We start from the raw sequence: 21027 nt of genomic DNA, 5'->3' as shown, positions 1-21027 counted from the left end.
GACTGAAATAGCTAAGCTTTTTTTAGGCTTCTCTAATGGCTATCAGGCTTCCCTAAAATGTCAAAGTCAACGAGCAGAAAATGCATGCAGCTCACTCCTGGCCATCTACGACACAGGATTCCAGAATCTTAATTCCTCTTCCACCTTTAAGAATCTCAATAAGAGAGAAGATCTCCAGCAGAATACTTCCCTGAGAGCTGAAAACACCGCTTGCAGGAGTTTAGAAAATGACTCCACTGTGTGCCACTGACCTAGAAAACCACTTCCAAGTTTTTCTTTCCCCCAGCATAGTACACCTCTGTATTTATTGAGCTCGTGGTAACTGATGCTTTGTGACATTTTAGCAGAGCAGACATAGGCGGAGAAATGATATTACAGCTTCACAACCTCAAGGCTGAAAAACGAAGGTGATGCTTCCTTCTAGGAGCCATGTAAAAAACACGGTACGTGACCACAGCAGGTACGAGGTAGGGGACAGATGAAAACTGACATCCTGTTAACATGTGCACACACATATGGAAGGACAGAAAGTTAATTCTGTTGAATTACATCCTAGCAATTAAGATCAGCAAGCGAGCTTTGCCAAAGCTACAAGAACAGGTACTTCTTGAGATCCAGTGCTTCAAGGATGTTATTGTGTTTGCTTTTGGCTGAGGTACGTGCTTTGTATTTTGCTGCTGTTTTTTTGGGGATAGAAATAGAATTTCACTTCGTAGTCATTGGTTTTGTCATTTTCTGTCTTGATGATTTGTCAGTTGTTAACCTGGCATACAGTTAATCCACAAGCACAGGCTAACACTTCCTAATTGCTTTTCAAGAGACAAACTTTTAGAATCCCTTAATAAAAAGATTCATTCAGCCTTTCGTTATTCTTACATGTGACCTTAATGCATACTTTACAAATCTGTATTTGCAAAAGAAGTAAATAAATAAATCACAATTTAGTAACAGCAAAGAAAAGGACAAGATTCTCTTGTGTTTCTGTGAATGAAATAAGACTCTCAAGACTGGAGATTAAGCTTTTTAAAGATAAACTTGCACTAATACTATAGTATGCTAAGTAATTGATGGGGTAATAAGGGCAAAGAAACCGGCCCTTCTTTAATCATTTTAAGAGCAAGTCAGGATATTGTTTTGTAGATGTCTAGCATGGGTATGAATGTATCACACACAAATTCTGATCAAAACTTAATAATGGAAGATAAAGCACCTAAAAAAGACTGGCATTAACACTGAAAGCCAGGGCTTCCCAGCTGTTAACCCCAGCTCCTTCCACCTACTTTTAAAGGCTAAAAATTATCGCATAATTAGTTGAAAGTCTGTAATATTCTTTGTGCTGCTTAGGAATGACAATCTCCTGCACCATAGTGGAAACTCAAAAATATAATATTATTTGATTAATTAAAAAAAAGGGAAAAAAATTAACCAAGCCCCCACAACACTATCAGAGCCTGTGCTAATTCAATGCCATTCTCAAAGACAATGAAAATAGAATGGACGATGAAAATAAAATTCCAAAAAGGAATACAAAAATGGCATGCAAGAATAAAAGTAATGTACTTAAGTCCCCTCAACTCTCAGCATATTTGGTATTAAAAATCCCTGTGATGCAACCAAAAGAAAATAACCGATTGTAGTGTGCAACCATAGAAGTATTTAGGGAGATGTACTCATCTCAGCTCGAGAGCACATGAATACAAAACATACACGTAGTATTTTTGCCTTATATGGTTTATAAGGGAGCAAACGGCAAGATTCATGAATCATTCAAGAAGGAAAGTAAGAGAAAAATATATCACTTAGATGTGCCACAATTGTTTTAGCTTTAAAGTATAAATTTATTTTTTTCTTAAAGTTACATGAATTTGGCTTTCTTTATTTATACAGAGTTGACAAAATGATCTTTCACATTATTTTCTGTGTCAGATCTATAACTCCATTTAGTCTTTTTTTTTTTTTTTTTTTTTTTTTTAATTATTACCTTTGAGAAACACCCCAGATCAGGATTAAAGCATGCTAGTGAACAAGCATCCTTTTCTTTTTCAAATCAGAAATGACTGAGCTTTCAATTTTAAAGCAACAAACAAGCAAACAAATAGACCTGTTTGTGAGCTAACAATCAGAAGTAATTGTAAGGGAGGATTCATCCTCCAGGAGGGCCTACTTCATCTTAAGTTATTTCAAAATTATTTTTGGTGACCACAAGCAAGAATTGCATACAGCCCCTGTGCTAATTCTGTATTCAAATTAACCATCCACAGTTGGACGCGTCCCTGAAAATTTACAGCTTGGTATCTAAAGTGCTGTCATCTTCCTTTTATCAGAGAAGCACAGTATCGTAAGCCAGACAAAACAGGCCCTTCGTTTCAGAACAGACATGTAATAAAGCTGTACCCTTTGATTACTCTCCAGTGCAATTCCTTTAGTTTCCCAGAGCTTTAACTATAATGCAGATAGTCCTGAGATTAAACGTGGGCTTGCACAATCTTTATTGGTTCATTTAAGTCTTCCTTCAAAGCATTTTACATTTTTCAAAGGCCAGCACCAATCCAATTGGCTGCTTAAAATGCAGCCTATTACAAAAGCAAAGCTATAAGCTCCTGACAAAAACATTCAGCCTTTCATACTAATCACAGATAAAGTGGATTTGGCAAAAGATAATTAGAGACGTCTAGAAGACTTCTGTATTCAGATGAAATGTGAAAGCTTCCTCCTATACGATTTAAATATTTAATATCAAGTAAAACCAGAATAAAGTGGTGAGATGCATATGCTTAAGAAAACGTTACATTGGGAAAAATCAAAAGGAAGACTGGTTTCAGAAAAGTGAAGTGCAGCAGGAAGTTGTTCATGACACCATAGAGCAGGAAGCATATGTTTGGTTAATCATCGGCCTGGTAGAAGAATGAATTAAGAAGTGCTAACAAATCCATACACATGCACTTCTAAAACATTCCCTATCTCCTTGTAAAGCAGTAATTAGTCCCCTATTCAAAGAATAAGATGCGGGACAACTTGTTTGGAATAAACAATCCTCCCAGCACCCTGTTTTCATCTAACAAAGGAAAAAAAAATAGAAAAGTAAATTCAACTGCAAAATAAATGAGACATCAAAGCACGTTGCTTTCAATAACATTCTTTAAGTGTCATATCTTGGCCCGTATCCCAGGATACCCTTGGAAATGACACACTGCATCTTAATGGGATTCTTTCAACAAAATATTTTAATAAATAAATTCAGGTTTTATTCTTAACTTATTTCATTAAATAAATCTTTGTAGGCATTACGCACAACACATGTCAGAATCTGATGGGCTTTTGTTCCAATTCCTAATTATTTTTGTGAAACTACTGCTTATAAATGCTATCACATACAAGACCACCAAGTGATCTATCTAAAAGGCAGAAGTACGACTCCATTCTGAAATGGCAAAAAGAAAACTCTTAAAACAACTTGAGAATTCAAGCACTGTGCACAGAATAAAAATTTCAAGTGTTCTGCCCAAGCTAAAATAAGGGACAAACCAGCAACGTTCTTTCATACCTATCAAAAATCAAATATGAAGTGAATAGCAGGCATAAAAGCATATTTTTCAGGTATAAATGTATAGTCCTATAGTTCCTAGTTTTCCCCTTTCTGGAATAATGGATTCAATAGTTTCTTCTTTTCCACAAGATATTTTCCGATAAAATGCAAAAACACAGGCACTCAGATTGGAAAACATTTCCTAATTTTCGTAAAATTACTTTTATAATCCCAGATGCAGGCCATGACCACTTTACTGTCTCTAGACCATGTAAGCACTTTTGACACTCCTTTCAGACAAACAGATTTAATTCAAAACCACATGGAAAGAAGTTCTTCTTGAAAGGTTCTTCTTGACTAGAAGAGAATTAATATGTCCACTTACTTTAATATTGAAAAATAAAATTCTGCATGTTGTAAAAAATAGATGTCTCTACTTTGGCCACCATAAACCTGTATGTAGAAATTTGTGACTTGTCAACCAACACTTTTATATACATGCTCAGTTTAAAATATTTCTATTGATTCGGATCTTAAAATTAGACAAACATTTAACTTTCTAATGAATCAGTGCCCTGAACAAAGATTTTATTGCCATTTTACCCTATCCAGTGATAGGGCAGAGTTGAGTTTATATGTTATACGGCGTTTTAATGGCAGATACTTAGAAAGGGGAAAATCAGAACCTGAAAACCTGGCTTATGATTTTGTGTTTTTCTCTGATAACTGTACAGCATCAAACACATTTATTTTTGCCTTGTTGCTACGATTTTGTTTAGATCAGACCTAAGGTAACAATATAATAAGACATCTAAAAGACAGTAAATATGCCTGAAGAATTCCTGGCACACCAGCAGAGGATATATCAAATCTTTGCTTAAAAAAAAGAAGAGAAAACAACAGCAAAAAAACAACAAACAAGCATAAATGTATTTTATTTGCAAATATCATATGCAAACAAATCGTGTAATTACTTGGGTTGAAAGGAAATCAACAGGCTTCTAAGATTTTTCCTTCTAATGGCAGGAAAAATATCATTATCCTGATAGCATCCTTGATAAACAGATACCAAGTCTAGACCTGAGCATTTCCAGTGACAGCGATTACAGAACATGCCTTCCCAGATTGTCTTATTGCCCATTGTTAAAAATGGTTTCTTAGTGTTTCATTTATGAAATACTTTCTGTATGACACCATTCTTTCTTGTTCTGTCATTGATTACTGATGAAATTAGATGATTCTGGCCTGCTTTAGAGCGTTCCTTTCAATTTTTGTGATAAGCAGTAATTTCTCTCTTCGGTTGTATTGTCCTTTGCAAGAACATGCCCAGCTATCATTACTTTTTCTCTCAGCTATTATTTCCCTAAACTTTTCATCATTTTTGTTGTTTGTTGAACTACATCCAGTTTATTTTAAACAGCGCATTATCTTCTGCACTATCTTTGAAGATAATCATGAGAACTCCACTCCATTGACACCCTGGAGGAGATGTTACAAAGGCAGACAAGGTTTAGGCAAGGTTTATACCACAAAAGCGTATCATTACACATAAAAGGCACTTGCCACCCAAGAAAGATTATTTTTTAACTTAAAAAGATGCTAAAAGGCTGTATTTTACCCATCTTAAAGCTACTGTGATAATTCTTGCGCAAAGGAAGCATCTGAGTTAAATTTCATGGTGTCTTATAATACACTAGGACATAAACCAGAAAAATACATACGGGATTAAATTTCCATAAAGCCCAAACGATCCGGCATATGAAACAGGAGAAGGAATTTAATCCACTCCTATAATGTGGTCAGGGCACATGACTTCCACCCCGTCTCCAGAGCTGCCTGCTGCAGCCCCTGAGCCGCAATAGCAGCCGGCTGCCCCTGGCGAGGCAAAAGGGGGCAGCGGGGACGCGGCAGCCCCTATGGCAGCGTGCTGCAGGTACCTCCCAAGGTGTTCATCTTCCCACTCCCTGTCTCTGTCTTGTCCCATGGGTGTCAAGAACCCGCAGGGGACAACACGCCGGCGTGCAGATGTCCTCCGCTCCTTCCAGCCTGCAAACTGCCTCCTGATGGCAACCCGTGCTTTGCAGTTCTCTTTGCAGAACATAAAGCATCTTTTCTGAGTGAGCAGTTCAATTAAGAATGAAGTTGCTTTAAATGAGAAATAAATCGATCTCTTAAGAGAAAATTCTTTCATACAGCAGGAATATTACTTCCCCCTCTCTTTACAGAAATGAGAAAAGAAAGTTTTTTCCATTAAGAATTTTTAAGTCGAACTACTCGCTGAGCCACTGTGACATGTTTTTGCAGTTAAAACCAAATTATAACAAGGGTGCAACGCACATGCAAAGTTTAATTTTTTTGGTCCTACTGCCTTTTCCTTCTCACATGATATTTTCAGGACTAGGAGGAACTCACACAACACTCTTACAGGCAATTCAGTCTCCTCAATTTATTTCCCTTTTGAAGTAGTGCACTTTACAGTGAAAGTTTAATTCTTTTAAATAGACAACTAGCCATCAGTTTGCTTAATATCCTTTCACAACACAAGCTGTCCTTTTCCTTGTCAGCTAGCAAAAGGTTCCTGTTCCTGAACATTATTACTCAAAGCACAAAAGCAAGCACATGACTCTGCATTGACCTTCATCTGTTCCCAAATTATGTCTTTTAAAAGCCTTGAATCTGTTTAAGGGGAGCTGCTGAAACCTGAAACGAACTGGGTCTATTGCTTTATAAAGTAGATGAATGTAAATCTTAAGTATTACATTTCAGGCTCTTACGGTACTAAATATAGCAAAATTAGGATGAGGGGGGAATACAACTGGAGCGTGACTCTGGTTTTAAAGACTTTTTTTTTTTTGTTACAGGCATGGATGATTACTTTGTAATATTTGGCATATTTCTATTTCTTACAGAAAATCGCTATAAACTTGCAGAATTAAAGTGCACTCCTGATCAGGTATTTTACTTTTAATAGCAGTGATCTTAAAAAACAAACAAAAAACCCTCCCTCCCAGAAATCACTGCTGATTGCTAACTAGCTTTGATAGACTCAAATCTAAGAAGCACCTTGCATTAATGATTCTATGATTTAAATTTTTCATCTCTTGTATTCTGCATGATTCTCTTAAGGATGTGTTTCATAATGTGGAAGAAAATTCACCTGAGTATTCAGAGGAAAATTAAAGTTAACTATAAAAAAAGCACAATGAAGTTAATGCAGAAAGCATCTTCTCCTGTGTGTTACTGCCTGACACAACAGGCCATAATTATCTAACACTTATGAGCACCACCTCAATAAACTTTTTAAATACTTTTAATGGAGAAGAGGTAATCAAGATATTTTTTTCTTCATTTACTTTTAGTAAATTTCAGCATCATTTCTGAAGACATGATAGAAACCTGTAGTGAGCTCTGATACTCTTTAACTGCATGTGTCAAAGAATCATTAACTTAAATGTGACTCCACAGGACCAGAACAATAGTGAACACCTTATTTATGGATAGAAAAGTGGCTTTCAAGTTGACAGATTTATTGACAAGTTTACATCTTTTTGACAGTTATCATATGAGAACTGCGACTTTCATAAAGTGTATTTAATTTTCTTATGAAGTCATAGAAACTTTCAGGTTATAAGAGACTTTTGGAGATCATCCGATCCAATCTCTTGCTCAAAATAGGCAAACTTCTAAGTTAGGTCTGGTTTCTCTGAGCCCCGTCCACTTCAGGTTTGAATTCCTCCTAGGATGGAGACTCCTCTGCCTCTCTGGGCAGAATGTTCCCGGATTTAGCTACTCTCCATGTGCATGTGTATGTCTTTGTGTCCTGGGTCTTCCTTCTATTACAATTTAAACCCAAATAGGGTAGGAAATGCTGCTTCTTTTGTCTATAGTGATATTCAACTGACTTTGGCAGCACAGGTTTGGAAGGTTTGCCTTAGTAACAGTTTACTGTGTGACCAGTAATAATTTCACAAAAAAAAAATTTTTTTTGGTCTTTAAATGGTACAGAGGAATTAAGAGTAAGCATAAATTACAAACTAAATAAAGCAGAGGCGACTCCAGACATACCCTAGTTTTGAATGCTCTTGAGAAAGCTCAGGAGCCACACAGGATGGGCTCAAACTCAGACCTGCAGTAACTAAGAAGGAGGGGGGGAAAAAGGAAAAAAAAAAAAGGAAAATCTAATTAAAAGCTGTCCTATTTTAGCTTGCACTAATGTTATGCCACATGTGTACGGTTAAATGATTTTGTGTTGAGCCCTACTGGAATACATTGAGATATGTAGGTGACTCACACCTAAGGCAAATGAAATGACTACTGCAGTCCTCATGTTTTTGTCGTCGTATTATTTAATCAGCTGTTCATCTGAACAGTTGGAAAGGATACATTTATACAGAAATAGCTTCAACTCACTTGCTAAATATTCTCCTGTATCAGGTCTATATTCTAGTACAAATCTATTAAATGTTGGCTTATGCTGGCCTTATTCAAAATGAGAAAAAACACAAGGTTCCCAGAGGAACCAGAAAAGACAAGCTCTGAGTTTACTGTCACATGGCACTGAAGTCCGTCATAAACACTTTTACTTGTGCTGCTGAAGGAGGATAACAGATAAAGACACGAATTAGGCTCAATGTCTGTTTTTATATGATTAGCAATTTTTTTTTAATATTAGATATCATTAAATTCATTGCACATATCTATTTTATGTAAATATATAATACACACATATGCATACTTTGTAGATCTGTTGTTCCAATGTATATGTTCTATTTAAGTAAACAACCTCATTTAAAAAAAATGGAGCATTTACCAGTGTTATAGCATTTTCAGTAATAAAATAAATTTTAAGTACTTTTGAAAAGTTATCTCAGTTATGGAAGACTCCTACAATCTTTCTGAAGGAGACAGTTATCTCCTAACTTTGTGCACTAGGAAAAGGAAATCATGACCAACAGGACACATGCCCTGAAAGCCCCTCCTCCCTCAATATTTTATCCCTCATTAAGAGCAATGAACCTCTAAGGGCCCTCTAAGTACAAAGTCCTCTACACTTCAGCAACTAGACAAGACGACTTTTCCATATAACTAGCATCACAGCTGTCTTACAAAAATACAGTAAAATGTAGGGCTTCAAAGCATTATAAGGAATTCTGAACCTAACTAATCTTTTTGATAATAATTGACTTAGCATTCACAAAGAGAATGTATGAAAAAACATGGTTTTCATATACAGAGGTTTCATATTATTACCTTAAGTTTCAGAAGTTGCAATGAATTTACTTGTGAAAGAGCGCGAGGCATTCTGCAGTTCAACAGTAGTCACTAATAAGTTAGGATGGCAGCTGTTGTACATCTGAAGCTAACAAATGTTATGTGACCAGAGATGACTGGCATGACATGTGGCTGTAGCCTTTTTATACAGTTATGTACTCAACTATTTTAAAAATGTTCACAAAAGTCCTTCAGAAATACTGTTCTCAAGAAGTTCATGGAAAACTGATCCTTTAATATTTACCCCACTCGGTTAGTTGCATATCACACATTACCACACAGTGATAATCTGAAGCTAAAACAAAAATAATAACATAAATTATTCTTCTGGAAGATACGTTCTTCTCAGCACTGTGACTTGAGGCTGGATTCACTTGCTTGAAAGTACAAGGCATATATTAAATTTCCAGCAATCAATTATCATTTCAGCTTTTGTATCTGTGCTCATAAATCCTGGCACATGCCCATATGGATAGACAAAGTGCAAAGACAGAACTGTCTTCCAGGCAAATTCCAAAAGCAAGTGTGAAGTTCAGTAGTGAAATATCACTCCTTTTTCTTCCCTTAACCTCAGGCAGTACAGGCATTTTTAATCAATTTAATATTTTCCTAGTCTTCTTGGAACTTTTACCTTCATAATCTTTAGATTGATAAAAAGTGTTGTTATCACTAAAGTGATATAAATATCCATTTCAAGAGCCTACATACAAAAACATTCACTGTAAGGATTTAGAAGGTTCTGACAGAGCAAAATTTCAGAAAATGCAATTGATTTTACTTAACTCATACACAAGAAGAATATCTCTCTCAACATGACTCTGGTTGTGTCACAATTTCTTTTGCCATTAGTGCTTTCTACATTTTATACATTAATAAATTCAGAAAATCCTTTTTTCTAGGGAAAAGCTGTTACCTCTGCTTTTTATTTTCCAATACCTGAATTTTCAGTAACCAGATTACATCTTTATACATTTAAAAAGAGACAAATACTTTACTACTTAATAACTCTGAGCCTGCGTCTGTATCATACATACCCTAGCTGTTATTATTTTGCATTCTTTAGAGTCAGGAGTAAACTACTTTACCTCCTTAATAGGAAAAATACAATTGGAAAGACAGAAAGTCAGAGGCCATCCATTTCTTCCTGGGTGATTAGGAGAGCATTTTGGTCTACAAAACGCATGGCCTGAAAAGGTTTCAGACATCTGCAAAGTCACTTGAATTAGGGTTTGCCTGAAACACTATTATGTAGTGGTGATGGAGAGGATTAAAATAAAAATAAAAAAGCACAATACTAAGATTTGATCAAACATGAAACAAAACCTCCACCTCATTCCAAATAATTGGCAGTGACAAAATCAAACAGTATGACCGTAACTTTAGACCTTTTTTTATGAGCCTTTGTAGGGCAATATTTGGGCTTGTATATTCACAGGTGAAGGAACATGATCACATATTTGGGCCCAGACCGTTTATCTACACAAATAACAGGGTTAACTATGTGCGGACAGAGTCCTTCCCGCAGTCGATATATTCACACTCAGAGAAGAAAATTTCATACAATTCAAACTTTTAGTTCCATCTTTTATATCATTACATCATGTGCAGTATATCATGTGCCAAAACTCTTAACATCTGAAAAGTCAGGCACAGACAAAACATACTGAAAGACGTAACAAACCATAAGATTTTAAAATTTCTGCTAATTCTGTTTAAAATAGTGAAGAAGTATCTGCATTATGCAAGAAGTAAGAATTGAAGAGGAAGTTGGAGGACAAACAAGAGACTCAATATACTAAGATTTGACCAGCAGAAGAGTATGAAATACAACATAAAGACAAAAGGAAATAATGTGATTCCATCTGTTACCTGTCATGTGTCCTCATAAAGTCCCAGAACTTCTTAGTGCCATTCTGTGGAAAAAATATATAAATGCATCAGTAAAATTAATTCCAAATGAAAACTGACTATAATGAAATTGAACAAAATTTTAGAAGGTATTTTTTGAACACTCAGTAGTGCTGGTTTTACTTATGATGTCATTATTCTGGATTTTGACAGTAAGTATTAAAGATGCTGAGAACTATCTTAAGGATTTCTGAAGCTTTAGTCCACAGTATTAGGCTGACAGCTAATGAACGACTGAGGTAGTCTTTGGGCCCAATTCTGGCCACAGTGTCAACTCCAAACCCCAATCTACTCATTCAGGTGCTAGGAAGCTATATACAGCTAACTTTCAACCAGTAAAATAACCCACAGATCTAAGTTCGTCCATGGTACATGTGCAGAAGTGGACTTATATTTGCAGGACAGCTCAGCATTTACCTCCTCTACTGTGTCACTGTTTACTACTCGCAAGTCATATTGTCCTCCGCTATATTAATAAATGACAGGTACCACAGGTAACACGGCTGAAATAAACCCCTGAAAACAACCACTTTTCAACAGTACACACACACAATTGCATATATATTCTATGTTCTGTAACCACTTTCATCAGTTCATACACACCAGGTAACAGAGACATGCATAGAATCACAGAGTGGTTTGGGTTGGAACGGACCTTGAAGAAGATCCAGTTCCAACCCCCTGCTATGGGCCAGGACACCTTCCACAGACCAGGTTGCCGAAAGCCCCATCCAAGCCTGGCCTTGAACACCGGCCCTTCACTGGGCAGCCTATGCCAGTGCCTCACCACCCTCAGAGTAAAGAATTTCTTCCTGATATCTAATCTAAACCTACCCTCTTTTAGTTTAAAACCATTACTCCGCATCCTATCACTCCCCTCCCTGACAAAGAGTCCCTGCCCAGCTTTCCTGTAGGCCCCCTTTAGGTACTGGAAGGCCGCTATATAGTATGTAATTCTGTACCCTATCTATTAGATACGTGGAAATATTTTTCAGATGAAGAACAGCTCGATGTATTTCCCTCCTCCATCAGTTTTAAGTCTGTATAAAGACTCAGCATACAACCTGAGGAAATTCTTTTGGTTGACAGTTGACACCTTTCTTGTATTAGCAAGGCAAATAACAGACCAGCTGAAGACCTACAAACCTAAAACATGCCTAATGTGAAGAGCAGCACAAGCTCTCTATTATGAAGTATGCTTAAACGGATGGTCAAACCCTGAGCAACTGGTTAATGATTTAAAGCAGGTAAATGCAAGCAATGAAAGAAGAATCAGGTTCAGCTGGTGGGTAAAGGTGCCAACCATTATTGACAGGCCCTTCAGCTCTATTACAGATGTCATGGCTACCAAGTACACAACAGCTGGTGGGGATTAGATAACAAGCACTCTGGTTCAGAGATTAAGCTCCTGAGCTTTATGAGTTTACCGAGCTTTTTCGAAGAGTGACTGTTTGCTTGCTAGCAGCGTTTGCCTTCACTCCCACAGCTCTAATTATAAACAGTTGTCCACCTCAAGAGAAACTCTAGTCTACTCTTCCATTGGTGCCTGTGCATAACTTCTGTAGCACTGACAGGAATCAAATGCACGCATCAGAAGAGAAGCCATGTCATTGTTTAAACGTAACATAATGTTGAAAGAGAAATAAAGACAGCAAATTCTGTGTGAACTGAAGTATTAAAACCCTTGGTCATCAAGCTGAGTGTACATCCAATCTGTTCCACCTGGTGAGAGACAGAGGAACTATGAAAGGACTATGACAACACATAGATGCAACACTCAATAGCACAGAGCAATGCTGTGTGGCAATATAGTTTAATGTATTAAATTCATAAGGTCTGCTCAATCCTTTTGTAGATTTATTACTACCTGTACAACATTAACGTGTGGGATTTTCTCTTGCTTGCAGATTGCTATGCGGTTTGTTGTTTGCCATGAGCAACTTGGAAACTGTGGACTAGTGATAATGTCTTCTGCATGTACCTTCATATTGGTTCTCCAGCTTCAACCTTCCACTATCGCAAACAGTAAGATGTGCTCCCACCCATTCTCCCTTTGTAGTGTCAGCTTGAGAGAAATGTGGGTGTCCAGCTATGGAGAAGGCAGAAATGCCTGCACCACAGATATCCTAGAATTGATTTAGGCTATTAGTCCTGTGATACTGATTCCCATGGTGTGATCCTCCTGACTTTTTCCTCCTGCCATCATTTTGCAAATTATAGAACCTGATTGCTTTGGAGCACTTATGAAAGGGTTTCAAATAGCTGAGGAAAATTACACCCTGGAGAATGAGCCTCAACCAGATGGGATCCATCAGATTTGAATGCCCTCTTCTCATGGGTGAGCCCCATTAACATTAACAGAATCTACCACACAGACGTGCAAATAATTTTTAACAGAAAGTAAAAGAAGAAACTTAGTACCTTAAAAAATAAAAATAGACAAATAGTTCACTTTTTCTATTTTCTAAGCGGCTGGACAGCATATAAGCACTTTCTCTAGAACATAATTTGATTAGTTTAAGACCCAAATTCAAAACCAGCCACAGGTTAAATTAATTTTAATCTGTCCATTCAAGATGCTGGTTATGATCATATACTCAGACTGGACAATGTTGTTGAGGTCTTGTCTGTCTATATTTGAATACGAATTTATTTCATATGATCAACCTGCACCTGTCCAAATAAATAAATCAATAAACAAATGAAACATTCCAACATCTCATTGTTTACAATGGCAGAAACTCAAATGAGCACCATTCATGCTCTATTGTCCAAGTCAAATGTAATTTGAACCCAACCGTATGGAGTTGAGTTCCTATTGTACCCAATGCATGGTTCTTTCCTAACAGACTAGTATGAATGTTGCTAATTATTAATAGCATGTAAATAGTTACCAATGGTTCTTATGCTGCTTTACATACTTTACAGAACATTAATTCTAACCAGTTTCCAACCATGTAAAGCTGTACGTAATATACCTATCTTATCCTTAAGACAAAAATATTAATTGCAGAACTCATCAAGATTCATGCCTTTAAAAGTCAAGTAGCCATGACTACCTGTTAAATTTAACCGTCCCATTCTGTATATCCTGTCTTCTGCCTTTGACAATATTCTCTTATCACCACAATTACAGACAGTAGCAAGGAATTAAAAGGTATCAGTTATCAACATCACTCCCAAAAACCAGAAGCATCTTTGTGAAATATAAAGGCTCTCTCAAACACTTAATGTTCTTCATTTTAATACATATATATTTATATTAAGTAGTCCGTTCTCCAATGTCTATTAAGGAATAATCAAAGCATCTCTCATTGAAGTGTGAGAAGTAAGCATAAGAGATTGCTGTGAGATCTTAACACTGACACTTAACACTTTACATTTAAAACTGACTTAAACAACAGTCCTTCAAATATGAAATGTCTCTATTAAAGGGAGATATGTCAACGCTACATTAGTTTTTATCTCTTTGAAATAGCAGTTTTGATACTCTTCACAGCATATACAGTATATAACACAATTGATTTGGTAAATCTTTAATTACAAAGTAATTACACTCTACTTCTGTGCTCAATGATCAGATTCTGTCATGTTGCAATGATGAACTAGTGCATATAGTATGTGTAAATTAACAAAGCTGTATTCCAGGGGAGGCAGCATGTAAGACAGCTTCGGTTCATGTTACTCAGAAGACAGATTACTTACATAAGCACAAATTGCGTAAGAAAGCCGTATCAGGTCAGGCGAGATGTCCATCTTGCCTTTAACAGTGAAAGGAAAATTTAAGAATAGAGGACGCATAGAGCAATGCTTCCCCAGACCACTCTTTCAGACCTTTGATAGAAGGCAGTTGAAGGTCGTCAGAACACAATGCCTCCAAAAGGCATCCAAATTAAAGAGTCCCTCCCTCCTTCTCCCCCTCCCAGAAAAGCAAGCACAAATAGCCAATTCTATACACTACTTGAGCATGCAATAGCATGTCACAAGTCCTGCTCATTTTGTCTGTAAGACTGACTTGATAATGGTATTGACAACTTAGAATTACAGCAGCATACTACAAGCTTCCCAGTCCACACAGAGCGAACTCGATCCCTTTCCGTTCACGTCATTGCAGGACAACCACGCACTGCACAGAGCTCTTTGCTAGACAAGTGCTGACAGTGGATACAAGTTCAGCAGATGCGGCTCCTACCAGCAAAGCGCTGTTTATGATGCCACCCATACCTGATCTCCACATTCTCTGTCCTTCCTCTATCCGTGAAACCATTTCCTAAGACCCTTCCTGCACCTGCTCATTGCCATACTTACAGGCAGTAGCCTGTTCACACCATCTGTGACAGATAAATTGGACCTGTCTGCAGCCTCTGATCAGAATACCATTCTTTTTCCCACCTACACTCTCTCTGTGTCTGGATAAAATGCCATTAAGACTCACTGCACCAGGGATATAGCTGTCCTCTGCTTTCCTCTAATACCTTATGCAATATAATGTCTGAATGATGTGGTCCCATTGCTGTCAGGTTACCTGTGCAAAAGATAACCTTTGCTTACTAGAGAAACTCCTTTAAGACTTAGCCCAATCTAGCCAATAAAGACTACCAATAGTAGTTTGGGGGCAGCTGGAATGCCTTCCTCCTTCTCATCCCTGTGGGCAGTACCAACACATGTTCTGCTACCTGAGATGCTCCTGAACCAGCTCATGCTTTTGGGAAATGTGTCTCCACATGTGGCAACGCTCAGCATTACACTGATACCATCCCCAGCTGTCAAAAACAAACAAACAAACAAAAAGCAAAACCCCTGCAGTTTGGCTGTGGTCTCTGCCATTGTGTAGAGCCCTGCAGGGCCCCCCAAAGTGGGTTTCTGTGTAGATGTGACTTCTTCAAATGGAGGGAGTAAGCACTTCAACATGATTTTGGAGGGACAGATGTAGGACTTCACCCAACGATCATTCTGCTCCTCCCAAAGGAGGGGATCTGCTCACAAATAACATAAGTGAATTAGTGGTGTGGTGGTGCAGTTACAAGTAACAGGACCAGGACCCTTCCAGTGCTACTGAGTTTTGGGATGGTGAGGAAGAGAAAGAGGTAATGATGCAGCAGGCCATACCACACAGCTTAATGTAGCCTATGCAGAGGGCCACACTAAGGGCTGGCATGGCAGAAGCCTGTAAAATCATGAATGACATGGTGATGGTGAGTATGAAACAATTGGTCAGTATTTCCCATAATACAGAAGATTCTGTCATAGCTGGATACCCGAGGAGAAAGGCTAAGGCCTACCTGGGCACTGAACTGGTTCCTTCTGAGGAACCTGTGGTACAAACTGCATTATATATACATTTTAAAACATCCTAATTTAAGGTTTAATAAAACCTAAGCTAGGAAATGTAAAGTTTTATTCTCAAGTGTAAATTGAAAACATGCTAGCATTGTAGGTGCAACAACACTAAAAAAAAACTCTTTAAATGTTTCTTTAACATTAGGTAATAATCATTACACAACAGTTAAAATGAGGTTATCTAAAGCAAATCCTCATCATGAAGGTTTACAGTAACATATTTCCTGTAGTGATTGTTGGGAGTTCAAACCATTCAAAAAACCAAACCTTACATTAGAATTGCACCAACTTAAATGACAGAAAACCTTCTCGTAAGGAGCTCTGAACATATCATACATGACCTAAGCAGTAAAGATATCTATCTGTTCAGACTCTACATAAAGCTCCTTTTTAATTTGTATTATTTAAAGTATGACAATTTAAACAGCTGCTGAATTGAAAACATTGGCCAGCAGCATCTCCTATGTTAATCCACAGAAAAGCGCTGCTCGGACAGACAGCAGCCAAAGTTTCCAAGAACTGTACAGCTGCACCAAAGCCACCTCAGTAAAAGGGGTTCTTACCTTACATTACAGACTTCTGAGGAGGCTGGTAACAGGCTAAGAAAGCAGGTAACTTAAATGTTGGGGACATATGTCCAAAATAAGCAAACTAGCTTCACATATGCCACTCAAAGACGAAAGAAAAAAAAAAAACTGTCCATGACAATGATTAACTTCTTATTGTTTACATAACAGGAGAGACAACGAGACATTTGGCGACCCATTGTGATGGGCATTAAAAATACTTAGTGGGAACAGTTCCTGTTCAATGATCTTACAATTCAGTTAGAGCCCAGACAAAGTTGGTGTAAACAAACAGAGGCAGTTAAGGAAGAAAGGCAAATACATTATGGTATAGATAAGCTACATGCACAGGTTATGAGGGTTAAAATGAGAAACAACAGTAATGATCCCTTAGCCTCTACCAGTTGGGCTGGGTTTAAAGCGGTTATCCATGACATAAATGTTCCATGCTTGTGAAAAAAATTGAACTCCTGAAGTTGATGCAATTATAGCATAAAAATAACTCTATCCTCACTGCTCCATTTAGTCTTCTGTTTTCACAGTTCTAAGACACAAAAGCAGTTAATGCCCTCAATGCAAAGGGATTATGACCATTCTTCAAGCAATAGAATAATAGCATTACAGGTTAAAAAAAAAAAGAGAGAGAATTATTTGGCAAATAACGGTCTTAAACCAGAGTCAGCAGTGCCAAGCAAGTGTGCATTCCCTGTTTAATCATTTACACGTAACAAAGCAATAAAACTCCCTACAGGAACAATCAAATTTTGCTTTCTTCTGTTCTCATGAGAAAAAAAAAAAATCTTAGAAGTATAGGAGTATTTTTTCATGAAATGCATTTGTAAGATTTGTTTTCTATTGCACACTTTCCCATACTCAACCAATCTTCCGTAAATTCATCCATACAGTTTAGTACCAGAGCACATGGCGTAACCTCTATCTGGAAACTTACTACACATTCTCTTGCTGAGGTATCTCCTCGTTGCCCAGAACCGCATGGCAAGAGAACAGCAAACTCTTCGTTTTATTAAGTAACTGACTCCTGAAGACAGACAAAAATCTGTACCAACTCGGCCAGTTCCTGCAGCCTCTTGTTACCTTCATTTTCTTAAGTGGTCTTAGCTTAATGCTTTTCAGTCAAATTCACCTTTTTATGATCAGTAACAACCGCCCAGAGGTAAATTTGCAGTTACAGCAACTCAGTAATTCAGTACATCTTGGTTTATAAAATGTTTGTTCCTACAATGGTGAAATATATCCTGAAGATGTGCATTAACTGCTGCTTCTCTATCAGCCACAGTTCTTGGGCTACACAGAGTGGACTTACCCTGCGGTAAACCTAGCAAGACAGGAGATGCTGGATGCTGCCACTTAAACCCTCACCCTTTTGGAAATGAACCTTTCCTTTCTTTCTTCCCTCAATGCAGAAGAAGCACCCCTATCAGTTGAAATTTCCCTGTTACATTTCTTTTTTCACTTTAATAGAATCTGATGTCATATCTGTAGCAATTTTTAGTGGAAACATATGAGGATTTATAACCTCGTGTATACCATTTCTTGCCAGGTGAAATATTAATGCTATAATTCTTTGCTATATATAATCAATACATGATGTTTTCAGTGTCCACAGTGACGTGCCAACATGAGCTGTACTTCCAGGCCAAGCCAAACTCAGGACTGAATACGTTACGCTTTTCACTTTCATATCAGACAACTAGTGATCAAATTACCTTGCACTGCCTGAATATTTGTGTAGTATTTTCAACACTGCCAAACACAATGAAGTTGTCTAAATAAACAAATAAATAAGGAAAACCACCAGTTTAGATGCCAAAAAATTCATGTACCTCCATAGTTTCAGATTATTTTAAAGCAATAAAGCAAAAATCGTCAACATAATATTGTGAAACCTGTATGAGGAACAGAAATTATACAGGGAAAGACAGCTAAAACATGTTTGGACTTGTGCAGTTTTCCAATTAAGGATAAAATGAAACAGCCATTCCATATGCTTTAGAAGTTTAATTGCTCCCCATTGTTTCGTTAGATTAGTAAATTAGGGTGGTGTTTAGCATCTCTTTTTGTTTATAGGAGCTAGAGAGCTTCCCTGCTGTATCAAAATATCTTTTTCATCCACAAAAAAAGAATGCAAATGGACATTCAAATATTCAAGGACAATTTATATTCAACTTTTTCGTATAGAAACGATCATCCCCAACAAGCTATTTTGCATATAAAACCTGTTTGAAGTAATGACATCACAATTGTGGTTGTGGTTTTTTTTTTTTTTTTTTTTTTTTGTCTATTTCAATGGTTTGATTTGTGAGAAGCAGGGAGGTAGCTGTCTTCTCTTTTCTTCTCTTTATATAATTACAAATTTTACAGAAAGTATTATATATCTTTTAAAATGAACAGAAGCATTCTCAAATGGCATAAAAACATACAACTCAAAAAAAAAGTAATCAATAAAATCATTCCGATTTGCATGAGTCGAGTGCCTGGCCCTTTTTCTCTTCCTTTCAAAGGAACACGTCAGTATTACTGAACTGCCTTACACTTGGCTATCGTATTACATAACTACTCTCTGAAATATGAAGTGTTTCTGTTAAACTCTGTCCAAGGGTGCTGTCTCGTAACACTGTAAAGTCAATCTAAACCCAGGCTGCCCCTTTTTCTACCCCAGCTGCATAACTTGAACTGCTCTATCCCTACCCTACCTCTAGCATTTGTGTAACCATACAGAGCAAGCTGGTTCTGGAAAGTGATCTGAAAAAAATACACTCTCAAAAAAAAAAAAAAACTGATGGGGAAAAAAAAGAAAGTAGCTAGCATGAATGTAATGCCATTATACACACACCAAATTTTCACCAACGACTATTAAAAAGAGTACTCGTGGGTCTACTCAAAATTATTGCAAGAATATTGAGATGCATCTGATAAGGCGTTTTTTGAGAGAAAGACATGCACACAAAAAAAGCCTAAATTACAATTTCAGCCACACCCATTAATCCACTCAATCAGACTGCACATGCTGGAGTAAATGAAGCCTCATCTTCAAAAGCAATTTGCAGAATTACTTGCTGATGTTGAAGACCTACTTCAAAAGAGTTTAAGTGTTATGGAATTTTACTGTTTTTTAAACAAGCCACTGTTTAAGCTCAAGAGGAAAGCGGGAGGTGTTTGTTTTTTAAACAAAGCCTGCAAGATTTCATTACTAAACTATCCGGAATGTTTATTTTAAAAGCATCACGATTACTAATAATGGTGCTTTGCAGTTTTTAACTTAACCACTATTCAAATATTTCAGTTAGAAATGACTGGTTTTAGTGCCTTTGTGGAACGTGCATCCAAAAATATACAAACTGATGACTGTTCATTACATTAAAAATCAATGTTTTGTCTAAAGTACTAAAACTACTGCTGCTAATTGGCTTTAATTGACAATATTAACAATTTTGTAAGTAAGACTAAGTCTAGCAAAATTCACAGGGACAAACCGAGCTACTCACTAAAGAACAGCGTGCCAGCTCCAGCTGACACAGCATTTCTGGGCAGGGAAGGGCAAAGTTGCTGTAGTATCTACTACATTTGTTTTACATCTAAGGATCTTGAACGAGAGACAAAGGTGCTCAGCTCTGTGCGACAGCAAACTCTTTGAAGCATGGACTTGACTTCTTATCTGAAATTAGCTGGAAGACAAAGTTACTTCTTGAAGAAATCATAATACACACCAGTGGAGACCACACCAGGGATACCTAAAGAGACATAAAACCTAAGGTCATAGACTATAATTTTTACAACCCATATCAATTTTCTCTTCAAAGTGAGGGTTATTCTGGTAGGAGTTTGTAATGAAACTGCAAACAGATGGTTATGGCAATAGAGTTTACTGTTCAAAGGTGCAATTTTTTCACACTTTAGGAGGTAAAATAAACAATGGAGAACACACTAATTTATTCAACTGTTAATGCAATATTGGGCCAAGCCACTTTGTTCATTTTATGTACATCAACTGCCAGAACAATTACAGCTAAGATACTTGATGTGTAAGTAAACTTTCTCATATAATCCTCTGGAAGTTTACTTTTCAGGTCACAGTTTGTTTTTTGTGTGTACTTTTCAACAATGGAGTTGTTGCAGTCTAGTTTGGCATTCAGCTATCAGTAAGATCACTTACCTTTGAATGAAATTTATAAAACAGGAGAATTAAGCATATATGAATACACTAAATTAAGTTAAATCCCCTTTCTGTCCTTGGTTGTTTTTTTCCCATTTTTATTATCCATTATTACTAAGAGCTATTGCATATACATATCGAATGTGCTTTATTAGAAGTCAAATATGTAGTAGCTGTAGTGTATTTTCAGTATACTGAAACCTACACTACAAAGAGTAAGGATATGGTGCTTGCATTAGGAA

The 21027-nt window shown here is 37.0% G+C and overlaps 1 protein-coding gene across 2 annotated transcripts in view; it reads right to left on the bottom strand.

Moving 5' to 3' along the window:
* The window catches only part of NUDT14 (nudix hydrolase 14), a 60182-nt gene that overhangs the window by 21145 nt on the left and 18010 nt on the right, over positions 1-21027 (bottom strand). For both annotated transcript variants that reach the window (XM_040558810.1, XM_040558811.1), the window contains exon 2: positions 10667-10710. In XM_040558810.1, coding sequence (XP_040414744.1) covers positions 10667-10710 — 44 coding nt within the window. The remainder of the gene's footprint in view (positions 1-10666; positions 10711-21027) is intronic.

This window comes from Cygnus olor, chromosome 5 (assembly GCF_009769625.2).
Source record: "Cygnus olor isolate bCygOlo1 chromosome 5, bCygOlo1.pri.v2, whole genome shotgun sequence".
Classification (NCBI taxonomy): Eukaryota; Metazoa; Chordata; class Aves; order Anseriformes; family Anatidae; genus Cygnus; species Cygnus olor.
Note: the sequence above shows the minus strand (reverse complement) of the source record. Positions and strands in the feature narration are given on the sequence as shown.